The 26,947-nt window shown below is 42.0% G+C and overlaps 1 protein-coding gene across 1 annotated transcript in view; it reads left to right on the forward strand.

Annotated features, from left to right (window-relative positions):
- Window positions 1-26,947, forward strand: part of CPEB4 (cytoplasmic polyadenylation element binding protein 4) — a 143,140-nt gene that overhangs the window by 38,426 nt on the left and 77,767 nt on the right. The window contains exon 2 of the mRNA XM_082257153.1: window positions 1,711-1,792. Within this exon, the coding sequence (XP_082113279.1) occupies window positions 1,711-1,792 (82 nt within the window). The remainder of the gene's footprint in view (window positions 1-1,710; window positions 1,793-26,947) is intronic.

Genomic DNA, 26,947 nt, shown 5'->3' on the forward strand with positions numbered 1-26,947 from the left:
GGGTTTATCGGAGTCAGTGATTCCTACACTGTTAAAAGATAGGAAATCTACCTCTAGGAAGATCTGCCATCGTACGTGGAAGATGTACATTGCGTGGTGTAAGTCTCTTGGGGTCCATCCTCGCTCCTTCTCAGTGGTTGGGATCTTGACCTTCCTTCATCGGGGGGTTGAACAGAAATTTGCCTTGAGTACCATCAAGGGCCAGGTGTCTGCTTTGGCGGTCTTCTTCCAACGACCTTTGACCACACACTCTCTGGTGTGTACCTTTTCTTCATGGTTTCCGACATTTGGTTCCTCCACTGCGGACGCCCTGGGACATCAATTTGGTTCTTTCGGTACTCCAGAACTCTCCCTTTTGAGAACCTTGGAGATTCACCTGCTTACGCTGTCCCAGAAGGTGGCCTTTTTGGTGGCTATTGCCTCTGCACACAGGGGGGTTGGAACTGGCGGTGTTATCCTGTCGTTCACTTTACCTGGTGATTTACAGAGATAAGGTGGTTTTTCTTCCCTGTCCGGCGTTCCTTCCAAAGTTTGTCTCTGATTTTCATTTGAATGAAGAAATTGTGTTGCCTTCCCTGTGTCCCAGGTTTAAACAGCTGAAGGAAATTACCTTGCATGCCTTGGATGTGGTCCGGGCAATTAGGGTGTACCTGGCAGCTACGGAGTCTTTCAGGAAGTCAGACTCTTTGTGCTCACAGATAGGCCTCTTAAAGTGTTGTCTGCTTCCTCTGCGACTATTTCCAGATGGATCAGACAGACAGTGATTTAGGCCTATTCCATCAAGGGTCAGGTTCCTGCTTTCCCTGTTAAGGTGCACTCTACTCTGGCACTTAGTTGGTGACGCAGGTTTGCAAGGCGGCCACTTGGTCGTCGGTGCACACTTTTACAAAGTTTTATGAAGTGGATGTGTTGGCATCTGCGGATGCTTCTTTTTGGCCACAAGGTTTTGCAGGCTGCTTTTGAGAGGACCTGATCCTCTTCGAGGGTGTATTGTTTTTTTCAGGTGGGCTCCAGTTATTTTGATTGAGCTCCTCCTGTTGCCTGGCCGGCTACTGTTTAGCCTTGGAAATCTTTTTTTGCTGTTCCCACCCCTCATGTTTAACACTGCTTTGGGATGTCCCAATGGTTATGAAGATCTGAAGCGGTGTCCGTCAATGAACGAAAGAGAAAATGGGATTTTTTACTTGCCGTAAACTCCATTTCTCTGATGTTTGACGGCCACAGCACCCACCCCTCTGTGGAGTTGTAATTCTTCTGACACTGCTTGTAACTAAACTGAGTGCCTATAGCAGAGAGGAGTATACCCCTTGGGACTGCCCATGGGTGTAGCCAGACTTTTTTTTCTGCCTAGTGTCCTACTCCTGCAGGGGGCAGTATAACCCAATGGTTTTAGATCTGAAACTGTGTCCGTCAATGAACATCCGAGAAATGGATTTTACAGTAAGTCAAAAATCCCATTATTCCTTTATCATAAAGTGTGTGCGTTTTTTTTGTTTTCTTTTTTTCCCTTTTTGTTAAACCATAAGATTTGTAGTTTTACTTTATATTAGTGTTTGGTAAATTTTAGATAATATTGCTTATTGGTGTTCTCCCTTTAACACACTTGCCTGCTTCTGGTCTTACATTTGGAAGTGTATCATAATTTATTTGCAATGTATTCAGGTCCATCAAAATATTATTTTGATTCAGTGAAATTTTGTCTTTTTACAGGATCGCACTAGAACATTCGACATGCATTCACTGGAAAGCTCCCTGATTGACATAATGAGAGCAGAAAACGATTCACTGAAAGGTAAATATTCTGATTCATCACCCCCTTTTCATTTGATGTTTCATCTTTCACAGCCTCCCCGAAGGTTTACTAAAGGTCATAAGGAGAACGTACCATTTACAGAAGTTATAGGCACGCTTTTAATGCGTTTTATAGAACACTTTACGTTCAGCCCCCTCCCTGTGTGCATTGTAAGCCATGTTTATGTGCGGTTTGTTTCCTTTAGCTTGTTTTTTCCTTGCTAGATGATATTCTATGGGTGTGTAATGAATGTTATAGCCATTGCAGCGGGTGTGGGAAGTTGGGGACAAGGTAAATACCCTGCAGACAGAGCAAAGCCTTTCTGATGGCTGCACTACTGTTTTATCTATAAGCGTGTGCACCTTGCTATACCGGCTTTTATATCCCTCCACTGACTCTTATTCACGCCTCCATCTTATTGCTCACGCACCACCCTTTGCTTTGTTCACTGTTTCTGGGAGGGATAAACACAGGACATTTCTTAAATAGTTTTTCTAGTTTCCTATGAAAAGATGATTCAGAATTCTTGATACCAGTTCTAAATGGCTGAGGATTGTTGTGACAGCTGAAATTTTGACGTTTAACCCCTTTTAACCCCTTTTCTGCTGCTAGGAATTTATTTCCTTTTTTTGTGGTAAATGATAACTTTAAACAATATTTCAGTAAAACAAAACATTTTAAACCATTCCTAATTGCCAGTTGATGGTTGCTGGTCAGCTATATATAGTAAAGTGTAACTCTACCAATTACACCTATGACACATTAGGACAGGTGCAGTAATAAAATAGATGGTAGGTACACTTTGTTTTATTTTGTTTTTTTTTTTTGTTTTTTTTATGCTTGTACAGAACTGCTGTTGCACAGCCCCAATGTAGCTCCAGATGCCATCACCACACTAAATCGCTGTATTGTGTTATTGGAAAATATAGAGAGATATTTTATATAATAAAGAACTGTCTTTATTGTGGGTTGGGGAACAATCATGAAAATTAGATCATCCTCAATACCATTCATATTTATTTCTAGTTTGCCAGAGTTTGATGTTACTTTGCCTATGTGTAAGCATTCAGTCATAAATGCAGTAAATAAAACACTACTTTTAACAGTATAAGATGTGTCACCTAATGTACCAGGCAGGTAGCCTTCTTTAGAAGAAGCTCAGCAGTGTCTGTTACCCTGAAAAAAACAAAAAAAATGGATCCTATTCCCTTAAAGCATGTTATACAGCACAGTATTTGTGCCGTGTAATTTGGCCCCCTATATTACCTGAAATACCTAGCTGATCTTGCCTGGCTATACCCCCCCCCCCCCCTGTAAACTGACCATGGTTTATCATGGCTGCTGAGCCCTGACACCATGGTCGGTTTACCTGCCTTCTTAATCTGCAGCTCTCCTCTTCCTGCTGCTCTCCACGATCCTCTCCTCCTGCTGCTCTCCACGATCCTCTCCTCCTGCTGCTCTCATGTCTATACTATGATCATGCTATCCACTCTGTTATATAACGCTATGTGTCCCTGTGCTATATAAAAAAAAAATGCAGATTATACCTTCTCTCAGATCGTCTTCTGACGCTCACGTGACTTCTCAACTTTTTCCTTTCTCCTCCCCGACTGACGTCAGCGGGAGTGCTCGGCCCTGCCTGCTATAGCTGTCAGTTGGGCTGAGATGAGGTTTAATCTGCATTTTTTTTCTTTTTTTTTATATAGCACAGGAACACATAGCGTTATATAACAGAGGGGGTGGCATGATCATAGTATAGTGGGTTAACAACCACTTTAACTTTTGAGACAGATCATTTTACAGCTATATATGCTATGCTGTATGATATACAATCCACACTGCTCTGATACATATTGTGCTGTATGATATATAATCTTTCCTGCTTGGATTTAAATTGTGCTGCATGCTATGCAATGCACCCTGCCCCATTTATATACTAGGACCTCACGATGCCAATTTACACTGCATTGGTATTCTATTCACCGCTCTTCTATATACTGTGCCGTATGAATTCTAAACCACACTGTTCTTGTATACATTTCGCTGTAGCTCAAATGGCGTTCCTAAGTCAAGGTTAAAAAAAAACGCAGCAGCGATTTTGGACAGCAGTGCTGGATTTTAATTGCCATTATTGCTTCAAACCCATGAAACTATTGTCTCTTTTGTTCATTGAGAGACAATGAGTCAGAAGCAGTGGGTTATAATGCCATTTACAGGAGTAGGATGCTAGGTTCAAAAAGCAAAACAGGCCTCTAGGAGGACAGCTTGCTTAGGTGGCTTAACCCTCCAGCTGTCAGAGAATGTCTGTTTTCATCTAGCATTGAGTAAGGACTTTTTTCTTTCTAAAGCTCTTGGAGTTTTTTTTTTCAAAGACGATTTCTAATATCAAGCAGCTGCCTGCAGATAGGTTGGATTTTGATCCTTGCAGTCTCCCCAGTCTAGCTGATGTGCATTGGTGTTTCTCAATTTTAGATCAAGATTGATTGGGATCAGCAATTTTGTCAAACGTTGCTTAACTGTATTGAATGTATATCAGAACAGTGCAGATTATACAGCCGGCAGCAGAAATCATTGTATTCTGACAGTGGGAGTCAGTGTTGATGGGAGAATCAAGTGATTTTCTTTCTTTCAACCTTTGGTTCAAGGAAAGAAATTTGCATAATCTATGGCCAGCCTTAGTAGCCCCGTGGGATGGTTTCAGTTTGATCTACAGTTGCCCATGTGTACATCTTCTTCCTAGACTACTTTGCAGGATTGCATTTGAGAGCCATACGTTGGGCCCCAGATTGGCCTCGAAGGGCTTGGTGATTCTCCTTCTCACAAACCTATTCCGGTTACTGCCAGATAGTCTTTTTGATAGAGGTAACTTTGACTGGACATGTATCTGTAATTTTAACTTTACACCAGAGCTAGGTGGTTTTCAGAACTTTTTTTGTGCTTTTTACCTTCAATTTGGTGGTAAACCTCAGACATGAACAAAGTATATCCCCCTATAGTGTGTACTTGTCTCAATTAAGGGCACTAAGTGTCACTTTTGTCTGCTGCTTCCTTCCACTGCTGTCAGCCTGAATCACTTCTGACAAATTATTTTAATACTAAGAGGAAAATTGTGATGGGGAGTGAACTTCAGCTGATTGACAGCCTCAGTCACTCTGTTGCTGTGTGAGGGGGTGTGTTCTTTCCCTCCAATCATCTGTCAGAGCTCTCCTCCCTGAGCTCTGTAGAGTGTGACTTCAGCTCTCCACCACCCCTTTGTTTTTTTTTTCTGAACTCTCAAACAAACTTCAAACGTCAGCAATTTGAACAGCTGTAGAGAAGAAAGGGCTGCAGATACAGCACTTAGGTAGCGAGATTTGTTAAATCTCTGTTTACCACCTGAGGCCAGTTACTTCACTGGGAATTTGGATAGGTTTACAACCACTTTAATGAGAAAAAGGTGCTTCTGTGTCTGTCTAGCTCCCTTGCACCCTTTGGACATTGGTTTACACTTTTGACTGTTGGGTCTATCCTTCCAGCAGACAGTTGTGGTTGATAGTACATGTAGGGGACTAGCTGAATCTTCTGCTACAAATCTCCTTGAATTTGACAAACTATCTCTAATGCCCAGTACACACGATCCAAAAATCGAACGACGTTCCGCCCGTTTTTTTTTTGTTTGCTAGCAACTCTCAATAATATTCGCAAACGGGAGAGGTTACTTATGATACAAATTTTCTCGGATGATGATTCTTGGCTTCCGGTATGCGTAACCATGCTGTAATGTGTGAGGGGAAATGATGTCATGTGTGTGTGACCCCTCTAGCCACGCCTTGAGCGCCTTCGTGACGAGCTGTTCGGATTTTTCGTGTCTGGCCACGTTACTTCCGGGTCGTTCTTTCGTTTCCGCACATGCGCTGTCTACTGCTCACCATTTTTTTCGGACGAACAACATACTGATAATACGATTATCGTACGATGTGCTATCATACGATCAAAATTTTTATGCTTGCACGACCGGATAATATCGGGCGAACTGTCGTGATCGGCTCTCGTAAGCTGTGTACTAACGATCAGATTATCGTCCGATCTTTTCACAAGTGTTATTTTTCGCCCGATTTTCGGATCGTGTGTACGGGCCATTAGGCTTTTTGCCTTTAACTTAAAGATCTGTTTTTTCCTATAACTGCTTATTCTACCAGGTCAGTCAGCACTTGTTGGGGATTCCATCATCAGACCTCAGTTTTATTATAAGTCTATATCCTCACTTCATAAAGTAGGTGTGATTGCATTATCCGATGCAAGCTTTAGCCGCAACGTGTTTTACAGGTGGCATTGTGAATCACTTAGTGAGGTGAGGGCTTACTATGTTTGTTTTTTTTTTTTTGATGGTACTCCTTGCTGATGCGCCACTGAATCTTCAATCAAAGGCTATCAATATAGCAATAGGTAGCTGCAATCCAATGGCTAGCCAAATCAATGTGTAGAAATGCACTGGTGAGCAGCTGTTTGATAGTCACTTTTGGCAGGCTGGATACCGGCACACAGCAACAATGAAGTCACCGGGCTGCTGCATGTTTGTGCTTGTAGGGGACACTCTTTGATTATTGGGTTCAATCAAAGCCTGTCACTGAATGAGTGAAAAAGAAACCCAAGAATATAGATTTTTATTTTTGTTTGTACTCCCCCCCCCATAAAACTCTTCTGAGCTTATTGACACAGGCCCCCCTTAACGTTTTTAGGTTGTTTAGGCTTGTGACCAAGATTATATTGCTTAGGCTTGTTGCCAACATGTATGTATTTTTTCCTTCTGCTGCTTGCTACTAATTGACATTCTTTGATAGTTGGAGGGTTACGCCACCTAAGGAAGCTCTCTTCCTAGCTGCCAGTTTGTGTTTTTTTATAGACTTACTTTTATAGATGGCACTTAGAGCTGCACGATTAATCATTAAATTTTGGTTCAACCCCCCCTCTCAGGATCTCAATCCGGCATTTCCAGGATTCATACAGTGCAGAGCGGTTCTCTGCCCACTCACAGCTGTCAAAAAAAAAAAAAGAGCCTCCGTCAAATCTTTATCAACATTGCTCAACACTGAGGCTCCATTCACACCTGGGCGTTTTTGAGTGTTTTTCAGCTCCAAAAACGTTCAAAAAAAACATTCCAAAACGCCCAACAAGTAAAACCCCATTCATTTAAATGGCCCCTGTTCACATCTGAGCGTTTTGCAAAATGCCTGTAGCTGAAAAAAGTACATGAGCTTCTTTTTGGGCTGATTACCAGCGTTTTTGATAGATGGCAATGCCTGCCTCCAAAAACGCCTTAAAATCGCATCAAAAATCGCGGTAAAACGCTACGCTCAAGTGTGAATGCAGCCTTAGAGATAGCTAGAAACAATGTATCATTTTGGTTCTTTTAGAGCAAAGGAATGAACTAGTTTGGTCTGTAAATTAGGTCTGTTTAACCACCTAAAGGCTAAGCCTTTTTCTGACATTTGTTGCTTACAAGTTATAAGTATTTTTTGCTAGGAAATTACTTAGAACCCCCAAACTTTTTTTATTTTTTTTTATATATGTGTATATATATGTATATATGTGTGTGTGTGTGTGTGTGTATATATATATATATATATATATATATATATATATATATATGTATGTGTATGTATGTATGTATGTATGTATTAGCAGAGACCCTATAGAATAAAATGGTGCTCGTTGCAAAACTTTATGCCACGTTGTATTTGCGCAGCGGTCTTTCAAAAGCACTTTTTTGTGTAAAAATACAACGAATTAAAAAAAAAAAAAGTAAAGTGAGCCTAGTTTTATTTTTTGTACAATGTGAAAGATGTTACACCGAGAATCGTGAGAGAATCGTGATCTTTATTCTAAGCAAAATAATTGTGATTCTCATTTTATCCAGAATCGTGCAGCTTTAATGGTACTATAACCCACTGGTTCTTATTGATCTTCAATCAATGGCAGTGCCTCTCAATTAACTCAGAGAAAACATTTTCAATGAGTACTCAAAATTCTATTTTTATTTTGCCACCAGCATTTTTCCCCTCTACAGATGCATATATTTTTTTAAACCAAAGACAAAAACAATGTGCTGTATTACTACTGCAATCAATTAAACATCACTTTATTGCAGTTTGCTGCAGTCAAACGAATGCTGGTTTTTATTCCATGTTATATTGCACATCTCTTTGAATATAATGCTTTGACGATGTACACAGCTCTGTGTAAGCCTTTTTAAGCAGTATTGTCAATGGATACCCTGTATTCCTTCAATTTATTTTCCCTTTTCTAGAAGAGTAGAATGCTTTAAAGCCATATTTCCTCTTTCTGAGTCGTAAGCCCATATTGATACTGCCGGTGTATATTACAACATAACAAACTGGTCTGCTATTTTGAGCAGAGTTCAATTACATCATGTTCCGTTTGAACAGTCACTATACAGTGTCCTAAAGAGTTACTCCTGACAGCAACTCGAATCACGCAGTGTCTGCTAATATGCTTAACTTTGCTAAGCATAGAAAGCTATTGTGTTACACACCAGTTTGATTTATTAAATCTTACATGTTCAAATTTTCAGGTTTCTTCTATAGCTAAAATCCTGGTTAAAGTAAAATGTACCCATGCAATGTGCCCCCCTCTGAACTGCTTTGCTTTTTACCAGGGCTGTTACCCTACTGATTCGCTGATACTTCCGGAAAGCGTTGGAGAAACATCAGGATAATGACCCTGGTGCAATGCAAGTTAAAAAGCAAGGCCATACTGGCTTGTTGTTCCAACATGAATCCTGCAGCTTTCCTTCCCAGGCCCTGATGCCACCTAAGCTCCTGACTGCAGCCAGGGAAGCCTCACGTGATCTGTAGCAGTCTATGCAGATCATGGGAGGCCTCCCCTGGCTGAAACACCAGAATATCAGAACTTGCAGGTTTAGGTCTGTGCCAATTCAGTATTGTGAACCTGACTCATTAGGTTGGGATGGATCTATGAATTTATGCTGTGAATGCAAAGTTACTACACTAGCACTCTCATATCGCAGCACAAAATTAGGTTTTTAAACCAGAAAAGGTATTTTCATAGTCATCCAGTTGTGGTTTTTCTTCTTTTTAGTGTTTTTTGCTGGGAAGGGTGGAACTGGCATTGTCTTATGCTCCTGTAAATTATCATCTTTAAGGTGTGGCAGCTTGAAAGGTCTGGCCTTATTCCTCTATTAAACAAGGTCTTCTCTTCAAGGAATTGCTTTTCACTGGATGCTTTTTTTATTTTGTTCCTGAGAATCTGAAGTCACTACACCTGGCAGCAACAAAATATTCTATAGTTGAAGTCTCTTGGATACCCCTCTTCCACATGCTATTTTTTGGATAAACCACACTGGAACTCTTCATGCTATATATCAGCCATTCTTAACCCTGGTTCACATCAGTGCAGCTTTGAAATTGCACTACTTCAGTATGATTTCAAAGCCGCCTGATCAGTACGATTTTGGATCTCTGATTTCATTGCGACTTCATTTAACAGAAGTCAATGCAAGTTGCAATGAAATCGCAAAAAAAGTAGTGCAGGAACCCTTTTCAAACTCACTGCGATTGGATTTGCAACCATTTGAACGGTTCCTTTGTTGGCAATGGGGTCATGCGATTTTTGAACTGTGAAATCGAATACAAATTATAACAGTATTAATAAGGAAGTTTGGGAGCCAATGACAGCCAGGCAAGTAGCATTGCTGGAAGAAGCCATTTATCGTAGTAGATTTTTTTTCCCCTCATGAACCCCAAAGCCACAGTTATCCTAAACAAGCTACATCCCAATCTGATTTGTTACTCCTTGTCTAAGTACTGAGATGTATTTCTCTATCGTTCATTGACAGACACAGCTCCATATAATTCTTGACCATTGGGTTATGCTGCCCCCTACAGGAGTTGAAGCTGCGTCTGTCAATGAACTTCAGAGAAAAGGATTTTACGGTAAGACAAAAATCCAGGTTTCTCATGCCTATACCTCAGAAACCCAGTCCTGATACCAAATATAATGTAAAAAGAAAGTTCATATCAGAATTGGTACATAAGGATCAACATCTACCGAACCTACAAATGTACCCGATCATCCATGAAACGCTTCTGACCCAACGCTAGACCTACCAGACACGGGCAGGAACATCCTATAGCTCATGGGTGCTCAACCTGTGGCCCTTTTCTGTTGCAGGACTACAAGCCCCATGAAGCATTGCAGAGCTGACCGGTACAAGCATGACTCGCAAAGGCAGAGGCATGATGGGACTTGTAGTTTCACAGCAGCTAGAGGGCCACAGGTTGAGAACCCATGCATAGAACCCCTGGGTGCTACAGTATGACAAAGATGCAGTCACTGTTTGGGTATTCAGACAGCTGGGGGTGCTGCAGCTGTTTAATTACAATAACTGGGGGTGCTGCAGCTGTCTAATTACAATAACTGGGGGTGCTGCAGCTGTCTAATTACAATAGCTCGCAGGGAAGATCCATCTATCCACCTGGTATAGATGGAGGAATCGAGTGATTTCTCTCCTTCAGAGAGAAGTCTAAGTGGGTATGGTTAGCTTTAAGTCTGTATGTGGAAGACTATTCTGTATGGCATTACCAGAGTTGTATAAAGTACTCGAAACCCATACTTGAGTAAAAGTACAAGTGCTCGATCAAAAAGTGACTTGAGTAGAAGTACTAAAGTATTCAACATTTTTTGTACTTAAGTATTGCAAGTAGTTTTTTTTAAAACTTTTGCTACTCAAGTACTGAAAGTAAAAGTACAAGTACTGTGTTATGTAGTTATTAAAGAAAAAAGTCAAAAGTTTGAACATCATATTGTTTTTTATTATTTCAAATGCAGCTTTTATTTATACATACAGTAGCTTTTATTTTCGTATGCGCTGATAATACACATGTTTTGAACTTCATGAAACCTGCCATCTACTGTTCTGTCAGTGGTAATTTTTATAATTGTAACGAGTAACTATGCAGCACAAAAAAAAAAAATATCGGAGTAGAAGTATTGAAATCATCGAAAAAATGTAGTGAAGTAAAAGTAGGAGAAAAAAATTCTACTCCAGGAAAGTACAGATACCGCCTTTTGGTACTTAAGTACAGTAGTGAAGTAGTTCTACTTAGTTACTATACATCTCTGGGCATTACTGTATAATTGTCCTAATGGTAGGCGTAGTCTTTCCTTTGATTTGAATAGGTTTCACGTCTATTAGTGTTGCTTTCTGCTTTTGCAGTAGACGTGTGCTGGAAGTATACAAGAGATCAGGTTACTGGTACACATGCACTTGTGTCATGGCCAGCAGCTGATTGTTTGTAATTTCCAAGAATAGAGGCAATTCGTTTGTAGATTTCTTATGGTTTTCCCTTCTCATCTTTCAGCCACACCTCATTCCTTTTTAAATTAATAACATTGAGTTACATATGATGTTGGAATGAAGCACCACGTCTGCTATGTTTAAGAATTTCCCCTTCCTTTCTTCTTCTGGCCTAGAACTAGAAGTGCTTTTACTACATAGGCCTCATGCAGACAGGCGCTGACACCCATAGCCTCTGAATGAGCACCTTGGTTCTGCATGCAAGCACCTGGAGCCTAGAGGGATATAAACAAGGAGCTCATTCACGGGCTACAGGTATCTGCGCCTGTCTGAATGAAGCCATATTGGGGAAGTTTTTCAGAACATGAGGTTATTTATGGAAACCGAAGACCATGCAGAGCTTGTCATTTGCTGTAACAAACCAATTCTATCTCCTGTATCTATCAAAGGTGTGTCATCTGCCTAACCTGTGGAGCTTTGTCAGTTGACCGATAAAGATATACAGTAAAGCCCCTTTCACACTAGTGGACTGATCGATCGTTCAGCCTGTCAGTTTTTCAGGTGGACCAGATTGGACCACCCATTGATCTCTATGGGGCGGCGAATGTCAGTGGACCTGTGTCTGCTGAAACCTGCCAGGTATCCAATCCCATTAAATCTTCTTCTAAATATAGACGTTTGGTGATACATTCCTCATCTGTTCAGCGGACCCCATAGAGGAAAGCGGGCTTGCTGTGTCTATTTCCGCTCCCGCATAGCGGAGCGCATACAGACCTGTCATCCGCCTACTTAGCGGGGATAAGTGAAGAGATCCTCTGCTGAGCAGGTAGATCCGCTCCATCTGAAAGGAGCCTTAGGTCATTTTCACACAGGCGGACCGTTCAGATCCGCCTGTTAGTTTTTTTGGCAGATCTGAATGGTCCCCCCATGCATTCCTATGGGGCATCGGATGTCATCGGAGACATGTCCGCTGACATCCTACCCGATCCGTCAAATCTGGACGGATGGAAACCCTATTTTTCATCCGTCCAGCGGATCGGATGAGAACGGCCAATGGTCAATTCCCATCCGATTTCCTCCATAGAGATGTATGGGGAACTGACAGCTGTGTCTCCGCACACAGCGCTGAGACACAGCTGTCATCCTCCTGCTCAGCGAGGGATCGGCGGATCGATCCCCCGCTGAGAAAAGCGGAGTCCGTTTGACGGACTACAAGTGTGAATGAGCCCTTAGAGAATCTTCCTAAAGCCGGCCATAGATGGTGTGATTTTCTTTTGTGCAACCGTGGTTTGCAGGAAAGAAAGTTGCTCGATTCCCCCAACAACACAGTCAGTGTCGATGGGGAAATCCCTATTGTAGAGCTATTGTGTTCTCTCAGCGTGGGGATCCTTTCAAGCTCCCTTGTCGCCTCCTCCTGTATGCATCTCCAGGACTTCTCCAGAGCCCCTACCATCCTCTTGACACCTTCTGCCTCAATCTGTCCAGCTGTCTCCTACTTTAGCTGCCTTTAGGTGATCCCTGAAAACTCCTCTTCTCTTCAGTAAAGCCTATCAAGCCTCCAACTCATTTTTTATCACTTCCATCAACTCCTCCCCTCAGTTACAACCTTTTGTACCACTTGCCCCACCCTGTTTGATTGTAAGCCTTTATGAGCAGGGCCTTCTTAACCCTCTTGTATTTTATTATATTGTAACTGTACTGTCTCCCTTTTTATTTTTTAAAGCGCAGTGTAACTTGTCAGCACTTTATAAATCCTGTATAATAATAAAAATAATTATTGCTAGCAGCAATAGTCGCTGCCAATAATCGCAAGACAAATCCAACATGCTCAATCAACGTAGGTACAACTTGGGTGCATTTACACTGCCTGTATGCTTAATGCTCTGTTTTGGCATGGGTAGCTGGCAGTTTTTGGCTGCAGTGAGGCGGGTGATCAAACCAAGTGGTGCTGGTGGGACAACTGCAGCTTAAATTTTGGATAATGCAGCATGAATCATCATTTCTATTTGTTTTGAAAGTCTTTAAGGTCCCTCTTACATGTGCATCTGGAGGAGGGGGCATGCATAAAAACAGAGGCAGCTGAACAGCAGTTTTACCCCCCTACCGGCCGCCCTAAAGTCTTAAGTACAGATGGGGAGGCTATTCATATGTGGAAAATGTAACGTTGCATATCAGTCTCAGACATTCATGTCAATAGGGCCGTGCTGCAACCACAAGCCAAATGCTTGCTGTTTAGAAAGAGGAAGAATAAATAGGCATTCAGGTGGTGATCCTGTTTTTCCTGAATGTTTGACAGCGGCTTCTTAGCCTCACTCTGGAAAGTGATCCACAGTGGATTGCTTTTCAGAGCATGGGGTAGTGAGTACTTAGCCTTAGTGACATTTTGCCTTTATGCTGGTTACATGCTATTGTGAGGGATTCCTACGTAATTACAGACCTAATGATATTAAAAAGAAAAACCCACAAATGTTCCAGTTGGTTCCTGGGGAGAGAAGAGTTACAGGATTATAGAGTTGCTTGGTCGGTACATAAGCCTCTTTCGGTGCCACGCCTCAGTCTGCATGCCTCTGTTTTAACACATTGCTGATTATATTTGTGGCGTGAAACCTAAATGAGTTAGAAATACTGACGTGCAAGTAATATAGTTTGGTTTTATAAAAGGAACATAGGTTGGTTGATATTCTGCCACACCATCATGAGGTTTATCACACCTTCCTTTTAAGCTGCAGTTACTGCTCAACTTTCTGCTTTCTAATCTTTTTGGGTACCCTTAGGTTTAGTTCACACTGGGGCGACTTAAGCCCCGTACACACGTACTGATTGTCGGCCGCAAATATTCGGCCGCCGACCGATCGGCCGATTGTAGGCTTGTTAGTATGATGCTTCCGACAGCCGACAGCGCATTTTCGGCCGAACAGAATCTGTCCTGCAGGCTATAAAATTTTTGTAGGCCGACAACAAAACGGCCGATTGTGCGTCAGTCAGTACAGATTTCGGCCGACAGACAGATTTGCAAGACTGGGCATGCTCAGAAAAGAAAAAAGACAAGGAAAGTTAACCATCACATGACATCACTTCTGCAGTCGGCTGTTGTTGGCCGACAAAATTCGTGTGCAGTCTTTTGCAGTTTTCAACAGACACCGACAGCCCTGGACAAAAGACGGCCGATCGCTCGGCCGACGATCGGTACGTGTGTACGGGGCTTACATCCCCTGGCAAGTCATGCCCCATTAAGTGCAATTGGAGCAACTCAAAAAAGGCTCCTGCACTACTTGGGGGCTACCTCAGAGCAACTTGCATTGACTTCTGTTGAACTTGTTTGCAAGCTGCGATGAAGTCGCACTAGTGTGATATGGGACTAGCAGTCAGTTGACCCAATCTTGGCAGGATTTGGCTAAATTAGAAGGATCTGAATATTAGCAGCATCATATGACCACATTGATTATTCTAAAAGTGAACCTGTGTCCAGATTGTGCACATTTAGGCCTTATTCATACTGCTAGTGTCCTACCTGTTTTTTTATGCACCTTGAGGACATTTTTAAACCGATCACATCAATGGTGCCATGCACGCTGTGCATTTACCTGGGTTTAGTTGCAGTCAGTTTAGCTGTGTTTGAAGAAAATGAATTGTGTGCATCCAAGAGCCAATTAAAAACTGTAAAAGCAGCTAAATGCATGTAAACCTGTCTAAACCTGCTTAAGGCCTGGTTCACAATATTGCAGGTGTGGGAATCACAGTGATTCCCGCAACCACCGCAGTCAAAATGTGCTGCTGTTTAAAAACACGTGGGGCTGCTGTTCATTCTCAATAGCACATCCATGCATCTCAAACTGCAACACGGGTGAGGGAACTGCAGGGGATTCACTTGGCGCTTTTGCTTTCCCGGCAGCTGCATTTCCAAAATGGTACTTGAACCTGTTTTCTGCGGGAAACGCAGGCATGAAAGCCCGTTCACCCACAAATGTGTGAACCAGGCCTAAAACAGGAACACCTAAATGAAGAATAAAGGTTGTTCATACTTCTCCATAGCCATTCTAAGTGGATTGCTAGTGTGAATGACCCTAAAGTATTTCAGTATTCTAAACCAGCAGTAAAAATACTTTTTAATGCAAGCCCTTATTCTTCTCTTTAGGTATACACATTATAGAGAGAGTTCATTTTCAGTGTTTACGACACAAGCATTGAAAATCTGTGTGAGGACTGGTGTCCGCTGTGTAAGGACATTTAGCCCCGGTTTACATTTGTGCGATTGCGGAGATCGCATATAATTCGGAGCGCACTGCTCCTAAATTACATGCGCTCTCGCACTAATGTGAACCGGGGCTTATTCAGGTTTATGCACCACACCGTGTTGCAACAGGCTGTATTAATATTTGTTGTAGCTGTGTTGTGTTTTATACAGAGTATCACAATCCACTTCATTGCAGCATTTTGGTGTGAATAAAGATTTTCTATGTGCCCTTGTCTTGAGCCTGCGTTTTAATCTATGCAGATCATTGCAGCTCAATTGATATCATTTAAATAAACCCTTAGAACTCTACTGAATTCAGACTCTAGAGACATTTCTTGTAATCTGTGAGGATCTTTGTAAATACAAAACATCATATTTAAAGAGTGTGTAAACCCAACATTTCATATTTCTGACATGTGCCTGCTGTACCATGTACACAAGTATCCTCTTTTCCTTGTATTGCTTCATCTGTGTGAAATTGCTGGTGTTCCTGCCAGTCTCTGTTTTCCTATTTAAAAACTGACCACACTAAGCAAGAAAACACATTGTGGTCAGTTCTCTAGCTTACTTTCCTCCAATAATCAGACTTGCATAACCTTTCACTGGGAAGATCATTATGCTGCTGCTTCTCCTCCTCCCTCCTGCTCCTATGCTGAGAACAGAGGGAATGTGGTCACTATACACAAATGCTTTGCCTTTTTATTTCTATTTTATTTGCCACCATTTGAATCGGGCATAAATGTACCTCCTAATCTTTTTGGCATTGGAAGACAGGGACCTCCATCTGGGTGTAAAGTCACCCAATAAAACCCCCCATATCTACATAAAGTTATATGGTGATATTTCCGTGGGGACTTTTTCTTCTTCTGGACATCTATTGATCATTCATTTTTCATCGCATAGAGCTCTTTGATTCATATACGTTTTTTATGAAAATTACTTAATAAAGGTTAAGTCCCTGTTCACATTTGTGCGATGCTGTAAGGCTGCGAATATGCAGCGTGTTCCCGCATCGCATCCCCACCCCTAGCAGTTCACACTGCCATATGCGATACGCAGGGGGTGTCAATTAAAAGATAACGACACCCCCAGTTGAGATCGCATATCGCAGTGCGATCTGCAAGTTGGCACAGAATCAGATCGCACTAGTGTGAACCACCATGCGATCCGAATCTGCTGCGGATAAAAAAAAAAGGGTCATGTGCGTGTTTAGTGCGATTGCGGTGCGAATTCAGCCATAAAAACTATGGCTGAAATTTGCACCGCACAGAAATCGCATGTAATTTAGGAGCAGTGCGCTCCGAATTACATGCGATCTCTTGGATCGCACTAATGTGAACCGGCACTAAAGAGGATTTTTAGCCCCCCCCACCAAAAAATTACAAATACTGTAACTGCTGACTTTTAGTATTAGGGCACTTACTTGTCCAGGGATGTGTCCTCACCCAAGACGATTCTTGAATTGGCTCACGGTGCTGGCGCCGCTATCTTGGGTAAGGGAAACCGGCAGTGAGGCCTTGTGGCTTTACAGCCGGTCTTTTCCTGCGCATGCGCCGGATCGCGCTGCTTTTCTAAATCAGCCGACTGCAAAGAGGGCCGAACTTCCAGCGGCGTTTGCCACGGTAAACTCAGCAGGAAGTGGGAGCGGGTACCTGGTAAAACCAAAGGGGTGCCAAATGTGGCGCTGGAGGGAGAGGAGGCAGACAAGCGGAGCTTCCCCTTTTGGGTGGAACTCCACTTTAAGTTTTATACCAGTGGATTCTGGTGCGTAGGAAAATGCACCCTTATTCTGTAGTAGTAAAAAAATTCCCACAGTGGTAAATATTGTATTAATTACTTAAGGCTTACGTTGGTAGATTTTTTTTCTATTTTTAACTGAAAGGGGTTTTTTTTTTTTTTTTTTTTTTTTTTTTTTTTTTTTTTTTTTACAAGGGGATCCTTTTACAATCACGTTAAGGTCTCTTGCACACAGGCAAACAACCCTACTTTTGTAGCCATGTATTTTTACAAATCTGAACACAGGTGCATTATTGTCTATGGGGCAATGCACACAACTACGTAATGATATGGAATACCGCAACACGTTAGAAAGTTTACATTTAGGTGCAGTTATTTTTGTATAAATGCAAATGTATACGAGCGTATACGCTTAAATTGCAACAGTGACAGCTCGAAGATGAAGAATTTTATGTGCCTATGTGTGTATGCACGAAGTCTTTATGGAATGTAACTTGTGTTCTCTTACTTAGGCCTCTGCCACCAAGATCCTGCATATAAACATGAGTAAATTATTACTTCCGTGTGCAAGAGGTCTTAAAGCAGCTAGAGAGGTCAGGGATGACTTGTTTTAAAGCTCCTTTACTGCTTGCTAAGAATATATAAATAGTTTAATGTACAGAGTCTGGGCACAGATGCACTTTAAACATGGGTCCTTTAAAAAGGTAGCCTTTATAGCAACTTATCACATTCCCCATAGTATGTTATCAGGGCATTTATTACAACCCCACTTCTAAAAAAAAAAATAAATAAAGGTAATTTTGAATTTGATTGCAGAACCATGTCTCAAAAAAGTTGGCACAGGGAAATAAAAAAAACTGGAAAAATAAATGGTACTAACAAGGAAGGGCTGGAATAACATTTTTCAACTAATTCGATTTATTCAGGGCTGCTGTTAGAAATCGCGGGGCCCCGTACAGACTACCTGGCAGGGCCCCCTCAAGAAAATATTAAAGATATATTTAGCTAAAATTACAACAAAATCACTATTATCAGACACAAATATAACATAATTCGCATAATTCCTGCTAAATCTAAAAAAAAAAAACTATGTTAAATAAAAAAGAAGATGAGATGAGAAAAGTATACAGGCTGGGGGCAGTTGGAGCTCAGTGATCAGAGAGACAGAGAGAGAGAAACAAAGTTACAATTTACAAATAAACTCCTGAGCAGAGATAAGTGCTGGGAGGGGGGCACACAAGGGAGGGGGATTAGTGAGGGACAACTGTCTCTTTCTCAACAGATAAAAGCTGATAGCAGGGAGAGGGACAGATCAGATTCAGGTGCTGGAGGAAGATTTCTGTATTTGTTGTCCATCACTAATCCCCCTCTCTGTGTGGGCCCCCCTGTGTGCTCGGGCCCCCTACAAGAGGGCTGGTGGTCCCCCCCCCCCTATCAGCGGCCCTGTATTTATTGGTAATGGGTCAGTAACATGACTTAATATAAAAAGAGCATCTTAGAAAGTCAGAGTGTCTCAGAAGTAAAGATGGGCAGAGGTTCACCAATCTGAAAATCTGCATCTAAAAATTGTCTATCAATTTCAGAATAATGTTTATCAATGTAAAATTGCGAAGACTTGAAATAAACCAGTGCTGTATGTAGTTGAGGCTATGTGCAATTTATAAAGCGTGCCCAGTTGGGCGTACCTGTCAATGTAGAAAATAGTTTGTTTGGGCCAGCTTGGTCCGAACGAACTGGTTAAAGTCATAGTAAGGCACCTTTCACACTTATGCGACCTAAAAGTCACGCAATTTTACCTTTTTGTTTGCCACGATTTTACCGCAATTTTGACTGGACTTGAAGCAATGCCTATGTCCTTGGACCTCAAAACACATTAAAATTGTCCCAAAGTAGTGCAGGGACTACTTTGAAGTTGTTGAGACTTGAAGTCGTACAGATATGAATGGTACTCATTGAAAATCATGGAGTATGACTTGTTATGCGACTTTGCAGTCCCAAATCGCAGGACAAGTTGCACAAGTGTGAAAGGGGCCTAACGGTGGAGTCTAGCTTTAAAGCTGATCTTTCTCAAGGCAGATGGCTAGAGCAGCCCATGACTGTTCTAAAGCTGGCTATGCATGTACAAAAATCTTTCATCTTTCAGCCTACTAACCGATGCCTCCATCCATGCTAAAAGCACAGATTGATGATTCTCCTGCTGCGAGTTATCATATTCTGACAGCGACACTGGTTGCTGGACTACCTAAACAGTGCCAGCATCTGATTGGATGCAGGCACTGTTTGGCTGACCATTTACTACCTGGCTCGTTTGACCAAAGTTGATTTTAAAAAATTTACTTTTGTCAGTCTGGGGGTTGCTGACTGGGCCACTCATTGAATTAATTTTGGCCCAGTGGTTTTGCCAAAATCCAATATGTATATGTCCAGCTTAAGTGTTCAAGGATAGAAAGTAGGCATAAGGAAGGGTACTGTCTTATGAAAGTGTCCAGCTTTTTCCTTTTCTTGCCTTTACAGCATTTTCTTTTTGAATCTAAAGATAGATGAGCAAATGCTATTAGGACAATGAGCTCTTCCTTAGAACTGCATGAAAATCTTGGATGAGTAATTCTGTTCTAATGAAAATTGGTGTGTTTTAGAACGAGGAGCTGTTGAATTCCCTGTATGTAACAGAAGTCATCTGACCTATTATACTAGGCTATATGGCCTGAGCAGGCAAAGTCTCTTCAAAGTATAGGTAATTCTTTATTCACAGCCAACAGTGTGATATTTGTCCAGTCAAATCTTAAAAGATCCAAGTGCTTGGCACTTTCTCCTCATCAGTGGTCCTCACAACAGAAACATTTGTGCCAGATGTGGTAGTTTTAAATAGATCTCACTCAGTTATGAGAGTCGTTTCAAACCATGGATTGGAAAATCGACACACATGTTGTACAATTTAGAACGCTTGAATGAAGGAGTCCATCTGTGTAAGATTTGTGTTGAGATAAATGGCTACACATTATGGATCTTTTTCTATGAATTAAAATATAATACATGCAGGCTATAGAATAAGGTTTCTTTCTCAGGTGCCTCTCACTGCTTCACCACTTGCATGCTGTAGCTGTATGTTTACCTCACGTGACGGAGACACTTAAGTGGGGTACACACAAGTAGAAAATCTGCCGAAAATTCCCGCCCGATGTAAAATCGTCCGATTTTCGCCTAGTGTTTACACAACTTTCAGCAGCCAATGCCGACATTTTCAACGAAAAAAAACGGAGGGACAAACACCAAAATTTTTTTCGTCCATCCCCAGACTACCGATTTTCGTTTAATGTGTATGCAGTACGTCCGTGAAAAATTGGATACGAAAGACCGCGCATGATCTGAAGTTGCTGACAACCCGAAAGTCTAGGAACAAATGTGCCAAAAATAAGAAAAATCGGACTAGAAATTTCGTGAACATTTATGCACTGTAGACTAAAACCGGTAATGAACGCTGAGAAGACAAGAGAAAAATCGGCGGATATTTCGTCTGATTTTCGTCAATTGTGTACGGCCTTTTAGGTTGATTTACTAAAACTGGAGAGCGCAAAATCAAATGCAGTTGTGCATTGTAGCCAATCCTCTTGCAGGTTTTATTGTTAAGGCTTAACTGAACTTGGAAGCTGATTGGCTACCATGCACAGGTGCACCAGATTTTGCACTCTCCAGTTTTGGTGAATCAATCCTGGTGTCACCTTGTCCATTTAGGGCAAAGTGACATTGTCTCTGCAGAGGCCCCCTCCAACCTTCTTACCAGTATGCATCAGTGCTCGCTTCCCCTTCCACAGTTGCCCAAAATACCTGGTATTTCCAGTTATAAAGGCCAATGTGACTACCCCTCCTATGACAGTGATTGGGTCTTTCAGTAATTGTTAGGGTAGAGTACTGTTGCACGACCACAAGTAGCCAACACTACTAATTTCAGAGCTCAGTACAGAGGGGGAGGATCAGTGAGAGGCCACTAATAAGGTGACTTTAGTGGGGTCGGGATCCTTTGCAGAGACACTATCACTTTGCAAAATCACAATGGAGTTGATCTACAAAAGTTTTTTGGTTTCATTTTTATTTATTTTTTTTACATAAAAGTTAGTGCTATCACATAGGGGACCAATAGCCCCCTATGTGATAGCATATAGGTGTTAGACCCTGGGTGTCTCCATAAGGAGAACCTATTAGTCCCTGGATGTCTCCTCTCTAATCCACTGTTGCTGATGGAACACTGTGTTCCATCAGCTGCTTCCCTAGCACTAATCCCGGAGAATGACGAGACCGGTCCAGGAAATGAGGTCCTGCACATCATGGTCTGTGTACTGGAGGGAGGCTGAGCGTACATACTCCTGGTTGCTAATAGCTGCTTAAGCCACCTTTTATGGTAGCGCCATCCCTGCAGCAAATCAACTTCTAAATTCAGCTTGTTCAATTAAGCTTTGTCAAAAACAAAAACTGGAAGCTGATTGGTTTCTGTGCAGAACCGCACCAGATTTTGCACTCTCCAGTATTAGTAAATCAGCCCCACTTTCTCTTTAAGCTGCCTAATCGGACCATGAAGGTCTGCACGGTTATATGAAAAAATACTTCAAATGTGCTGTTAGCAGTTGGCAGAAAAAAATGCCTCTAATGCCATGTTTGTACGTGTGTATGTATTCACGTATTGCATTTAGATCTGTATCAGCGTAAACTGATTCTATTTGTTAGAATAATACTTTATTCTAGGGCACTAGAATTAATTTACGAGCATAAGCACTCGTTTAGGTGCATTGAGGCTGGGTTCATATTAGTGCATATTGGATGTGGATTTCCCCCACATCCAATTCGCATGACAGGAGAATGTGCGCGGCTCTCGATGGAGCCGGCTCCCACAACTCCGGGGCAGCCGCAGAGCAGATTGCACAGGGGTCCTGTGCTCCTTTGGCTCTGTCTCGGGTTCAAATTCAGGCAAAAATGTGTGCCTGAAATGGAGAACAGAAATGCACTGGACCCCTGCTGTGGGCTGCATCTGAACTAAGTGTAAACCCAGCCCATTGCTGGCCATACACTAGCCAAAAAATCGTTCGAACATCTGTCATGTGGTCTGTTTTTCGTCCAGTTAATAGGCACAAATAGAAAATCGGTTTTAACTTTTCAGAGCTGAAAAATTGAAGGGACAGTTTGGAAAATTCTGCCGAACGAACGATAAATGGAAAGGTCAATGTGTTTCTCACCCGGACTGTTTGGACTAGGCATTTGTGACAAACTGAACGAAAAACGGATTCATTTCTACCCATGGAACGATTTATCGTTCAAAATTCGGTCATTACATGAGGGCACGATCGTCTGATCTCTTGTGTGTTTTTTGAAAATGAGTTTGAAGGATTTTTCAGCTAGTGTATGGCCAGCATTAGACAGGTTTTATGTGCGTATGGCAGTAAATTACACTAGAAAACTCTTGAACATAGGTTTGGGGGCTTTTTCTTTTGTTTTCACCAGAATGCTGCTCTTAAATAGGCCTGTAAATGACATATGCACATTAGATAACCTAGAGCTGCTTTTAATGTGCGTGTCTCAGAGGTCTTAGGCCTCATGCATTTTTACTAGAGAGAGACTGATATGCACTTTCCCCGATATATCGGTATTGGTCCCGGAACTGGCCGATATTGCCGATATTTTTGTGATGTGATTCTGCCTGCTTAGGCTGCCTCCCTCGCCTTGGACAGCCTTGTCCGGAGTCGGGACTAGTCTCGTGGGAGTGTATCACAGCCATACACCCACCCACAGCAGCCTGGTGCCAGCCAGCCACCCACCACAGGGTGCCAGTCAGCCAGCCAGCCACCCACCACAGGGTGCCAGTCAGCCAGCCAGCCACCCACCACAGGGTGCCAGTCAGCCAGCCACCCACCACAGGGTGCCAGCCACCCACCTCACAGGGTTCCAGCAAGCCAACCATTAAGCATTAAAACAAAAATGAACATGTTCAGTACCAGATTTGTGTCAAAAATGTTCTTTATTTTTCAAAACTTTAAATGTACATGATATTGGCCCATGTCGGCCGATACCGATACGTTGTGACCAAAATATCGGTATCGGCCCTGAAAAAAAACATATTGGTCTATCCCTAATTTTTACTACCGCAACTTGGCAGAAACAATGCTTGTTTCATTGCATTGGGTTTTTATGAGCATACTGCATTTTGATGCATATGAGTGTAAACTCATTATGCTGGCTAGAATATGAATTCATTCTAGGCGTTAAAATAAATGTATACGCAAATGCCTGCATTTAGATGCATTAATGCACGTATGTGCATAAATTAGAGTAGAAAATTCCTTCTGTAAAGAGTCGGCAAAGAATACGCCCTTTCACATATACGGTCCGTTCAGTTCATCGGTTCAGTCACGTCAAAATGTATCTGTTTGTCATCTGTTTGTCATCTGTTTGTCATCTGTTTGTCATCTGTTTGTCATCTGTTTGTCATCTGTTTGTCATCTGTTTGTCATCTGTTTGTCATCTGTTTGTCATCTGTTTGTCATCTGTTTGTCATCTGTTTGTCATCTGTTTGTCATCCGTTGTTATCCGTTTGTCATCCGTTTGTCATCCGTTGTTATCCGTTTGTCATCCGTTGTTATCCGTTTGTCATCCGTTGTTATCCGTTTGTCATCCGTTGTTATCCGTTTGTCATCCGTTGTTATCCGTTTGTCATCCATTGTTATCCGTTTGTCATCCGTTGTTATCCGTTTTTCATCCGTTTTTCATCCGTTTGTCATCCGTTTTTCATCCGTTTGTCATCCGTTGTTATCCGTTTTTCATCCGTTTTTTGTCAGTTGTCATCCGTTTGTCATCAGTTGTTATCCGTTTTTCATCAGTTGTTATCCGTTTTTCATCCGTTTTTCGTCAGTTGTCATCCATTTGTCATCCGTTTTTGGTCAGTTATCTGTTTTTCATCCATTGTCGTCCGTTTTTCGTCCGATCCGTTTTTTTGACGGATGAAAAATAGGGCATTCATACGTTCAAAAAAACAGACATTGACGGAAGCAGATGAAAACGGATGTTAACTGATGATCATCCGTTGTCGTCCGTTTTTACATAGAGATACATTGATGTCCGTTTTTTCATCCGTCAATGGATGGATGAAAAACGGACAAACGGACAGCATGTGTGAAAGGGGCCTAAAGGACACAATGTGCATATGCACGTTAGAGAACCTAAAGCTGCTTTCAGGCGCATAATAAAAAAAATGGCAGACACCTCCTAACTGCAGCCTTTTTTCTGCTCGTGTGCATAAGGCTAAAGGCAGATGCATAAAAATGTTGAGTTCTGATCTAATCTTCTGCATTTTGCATCAAGTGGGTGAAATGTGTAAAAACATTACCTGAATAAAGAGCGTTGATTGCCTCCAGCACGCTGAAGTGACAAGGCGTTAACAGTTACTGATCATGTGATGATGACATTCGGCCTCGGTCGCACAGTTCACTGTCTGTCTGAAGTGTAACAAGACTTCACAGGCAGCGAGGGGAATGGAAGACCAGGATGTTGCTTTGCTTGTGTAATTTAGGCTGCTCAAACATGGCAGCCCCATAACTGAGTTCACTTCCAGGGAATTAAGAAATGGTTGCTATATAATAGCTCAGGTACCCTGGCATTTAAAATGTTAAAGTAATAAACTAATTGAAAGACCTTTTAAAATTTTGTATGATTAAAAAGTTCATTGTTTTATACTTGATTTTCACTTATTTTTTTAAATCTCTTGATGCCTTTTAGTGCCATTGATCTTCTACACGTCCTATATGTACGCTATAGTTGCATGGCACGTTGGTTGATGGGGACAACAGAAGGTCATGTTGTTTTAACATGGTTTATGCGTGTTAAAACCACCACTTGTTGCCTTTTTAGGAAACCTAGGTGACTGTATCCAAAACTTCACAAAAAGAGATGTGCTCCAGGTCTACAATATGCAAGGGTCACACGGGACTAGTCCCAGTCATAGAGCTAAAATTTTTGTTTAAAAGTTAAGGCCGAAGTTTAGCGCAAGAAGATAGATGTAATTGAAATGTAATATATAATATAGATTCTAGATTTCAAGGTATTTTTATTGTCCTAATTGTTTATGCAAGAAATTGACTTTCTTTCATTCTTTTTGCAATTTGCACGGCTATGCTGTTCTTCTTCTTTTTTTTTTTTTTTTTTCTATTGTATAGCCTCACTCCAAATCCTCAATAAAATTTATAATTGGAAAAAAAAAAGTTAAGGACATACACCCACAGCAAAAATGTTAATGTACGAGTACTAGGAGTTCAGGTACAACCTGTTTAAAGCGGAGCTCCACCCAAAAGGTGGACGTTTTGCTTGTCTGCCTCCGCTGCCACATTTGGTCCCTTTTGTGGGGGGGGGGGGGGGTACCTAGTTTTGACAGGTACCTGCTCAGTTGGTCGCAGCAAACCTCTCCTTCCTCGCAGCATTCTGGGACACTTCACAGCTCCCAGAAGACTGCGGCCCATTCACAAAGCGCAGCGTGCTTTGCGCATACACAGTAGTTTTCTTTTAGTCAAGATAGCAGTGCCAGCACCTGATAGCTGATTGAATGATCGGCTTGGGTGAGGACACTGCTGGATGCCTGGACAGGTAAGTGTCCTAATAATAAAATTCAGCAGCTACAGTATTTTTTCCTGAAGGAGCCTGGAGCTCCTTTTTAAGCTGCTCTGAGTGAGTGAAAAGCTTCAGATTTAGTTCCTGATCACGATTGTTTCGTTTCCATTCAGCATTACAAGTAGAAATTTTATGTGGCTTGTTCACATCGATGCGCTGCATTTTATTGTGAAAGAAATGTAAATGATTCACACCTACACATGTACATTACAATACGAATACAGGCCGTCTCTGAGTTACAAATAGCTGACTTACAAACGTAGGGAGACAACAGGAAGTGAGAGGAAATCGACCCCTTGGAAGGGAAATTCACTCTTGTAAAGCCGAGTATGCACTATTATTTTTTTTCTGTTCAACCCAGTGGGTTATACAAAACAAAAAAAAAAACTGACCGCTCCGGTCAAAGCCACTGTAATAATGATCCAACTTTAGTACAGCGATTTTCCCCCCTCTGAGCTGTTCTGACAGGGGGACCCCCACCAGAACACTCCCATCAGCTCATCAGCCATTAGCTGAGAGCGCTGATCAGCAGCCGGTCAGCTGTTGGTTTCCCAGTATGCTCGCCCGACAGAAGCTGGCTTCTGGTACACGCGGTCCAAAAGTCGGCTGGTTTTTATTGAACCGGCCGATGTCTGCATGCATTCGGCCCGTGTGTATGGGGCTTAAGAAATATCATGGGAAAAAGGTGTCTCCGCTGAAGCTTTATCACCAATCCTTGTTTCCACAACAACCCAAAATTCTCAAAATCCAATTGTCCCCGGGACAGAAAGTGAGGTGAAACCTTCTGAACAGCAGCAGAGACAGCAAAACAAATGTTACAGGGCTGTTAACCCTTCCCTATGCTATCCAAATAACTTCAAAATGATCTTTTCGGCTTAAGTTAAACTTAAAAAATGTACATATTCCAACCTGCATACCATTTCAACCTAAAGGAGTTGTAAAGGCAGAAGGTTTTTTTTTTTTTTTTTTTATCTTCATGCATTCGATGCATTAGGATAAAAAGCCTTCTGTGTGTAGCAGCCCCCCAAACACTTACCTGAGGTCCCTCTCTGTCCAGTGATGGCCATGAGTGTCTCAGCTGACCAATTTTCTCCTTCCTGATTGGCTGAGATAAAGTCAATCAAAGTCAACCAGCCAATCAGGGGAGAAAGGGGGCTAGGCCAGGTCAGAGCTACGTGTCTGAATGGACACAGGGAGCCAAGACTTGGCTCAGGTGCCCCCATAG

Source organism: Pelophylax lessonae, assembly GCF_965119305.1.
Source record: "Pelophylax lessonae genome assembly, chromosome: 4".
Lineage (NCBI taxonomy): Eukaryota > Metazoa > Chordata > Amphibia > Anura > Ranidae > Pelophylax > Pelophylax lessonae.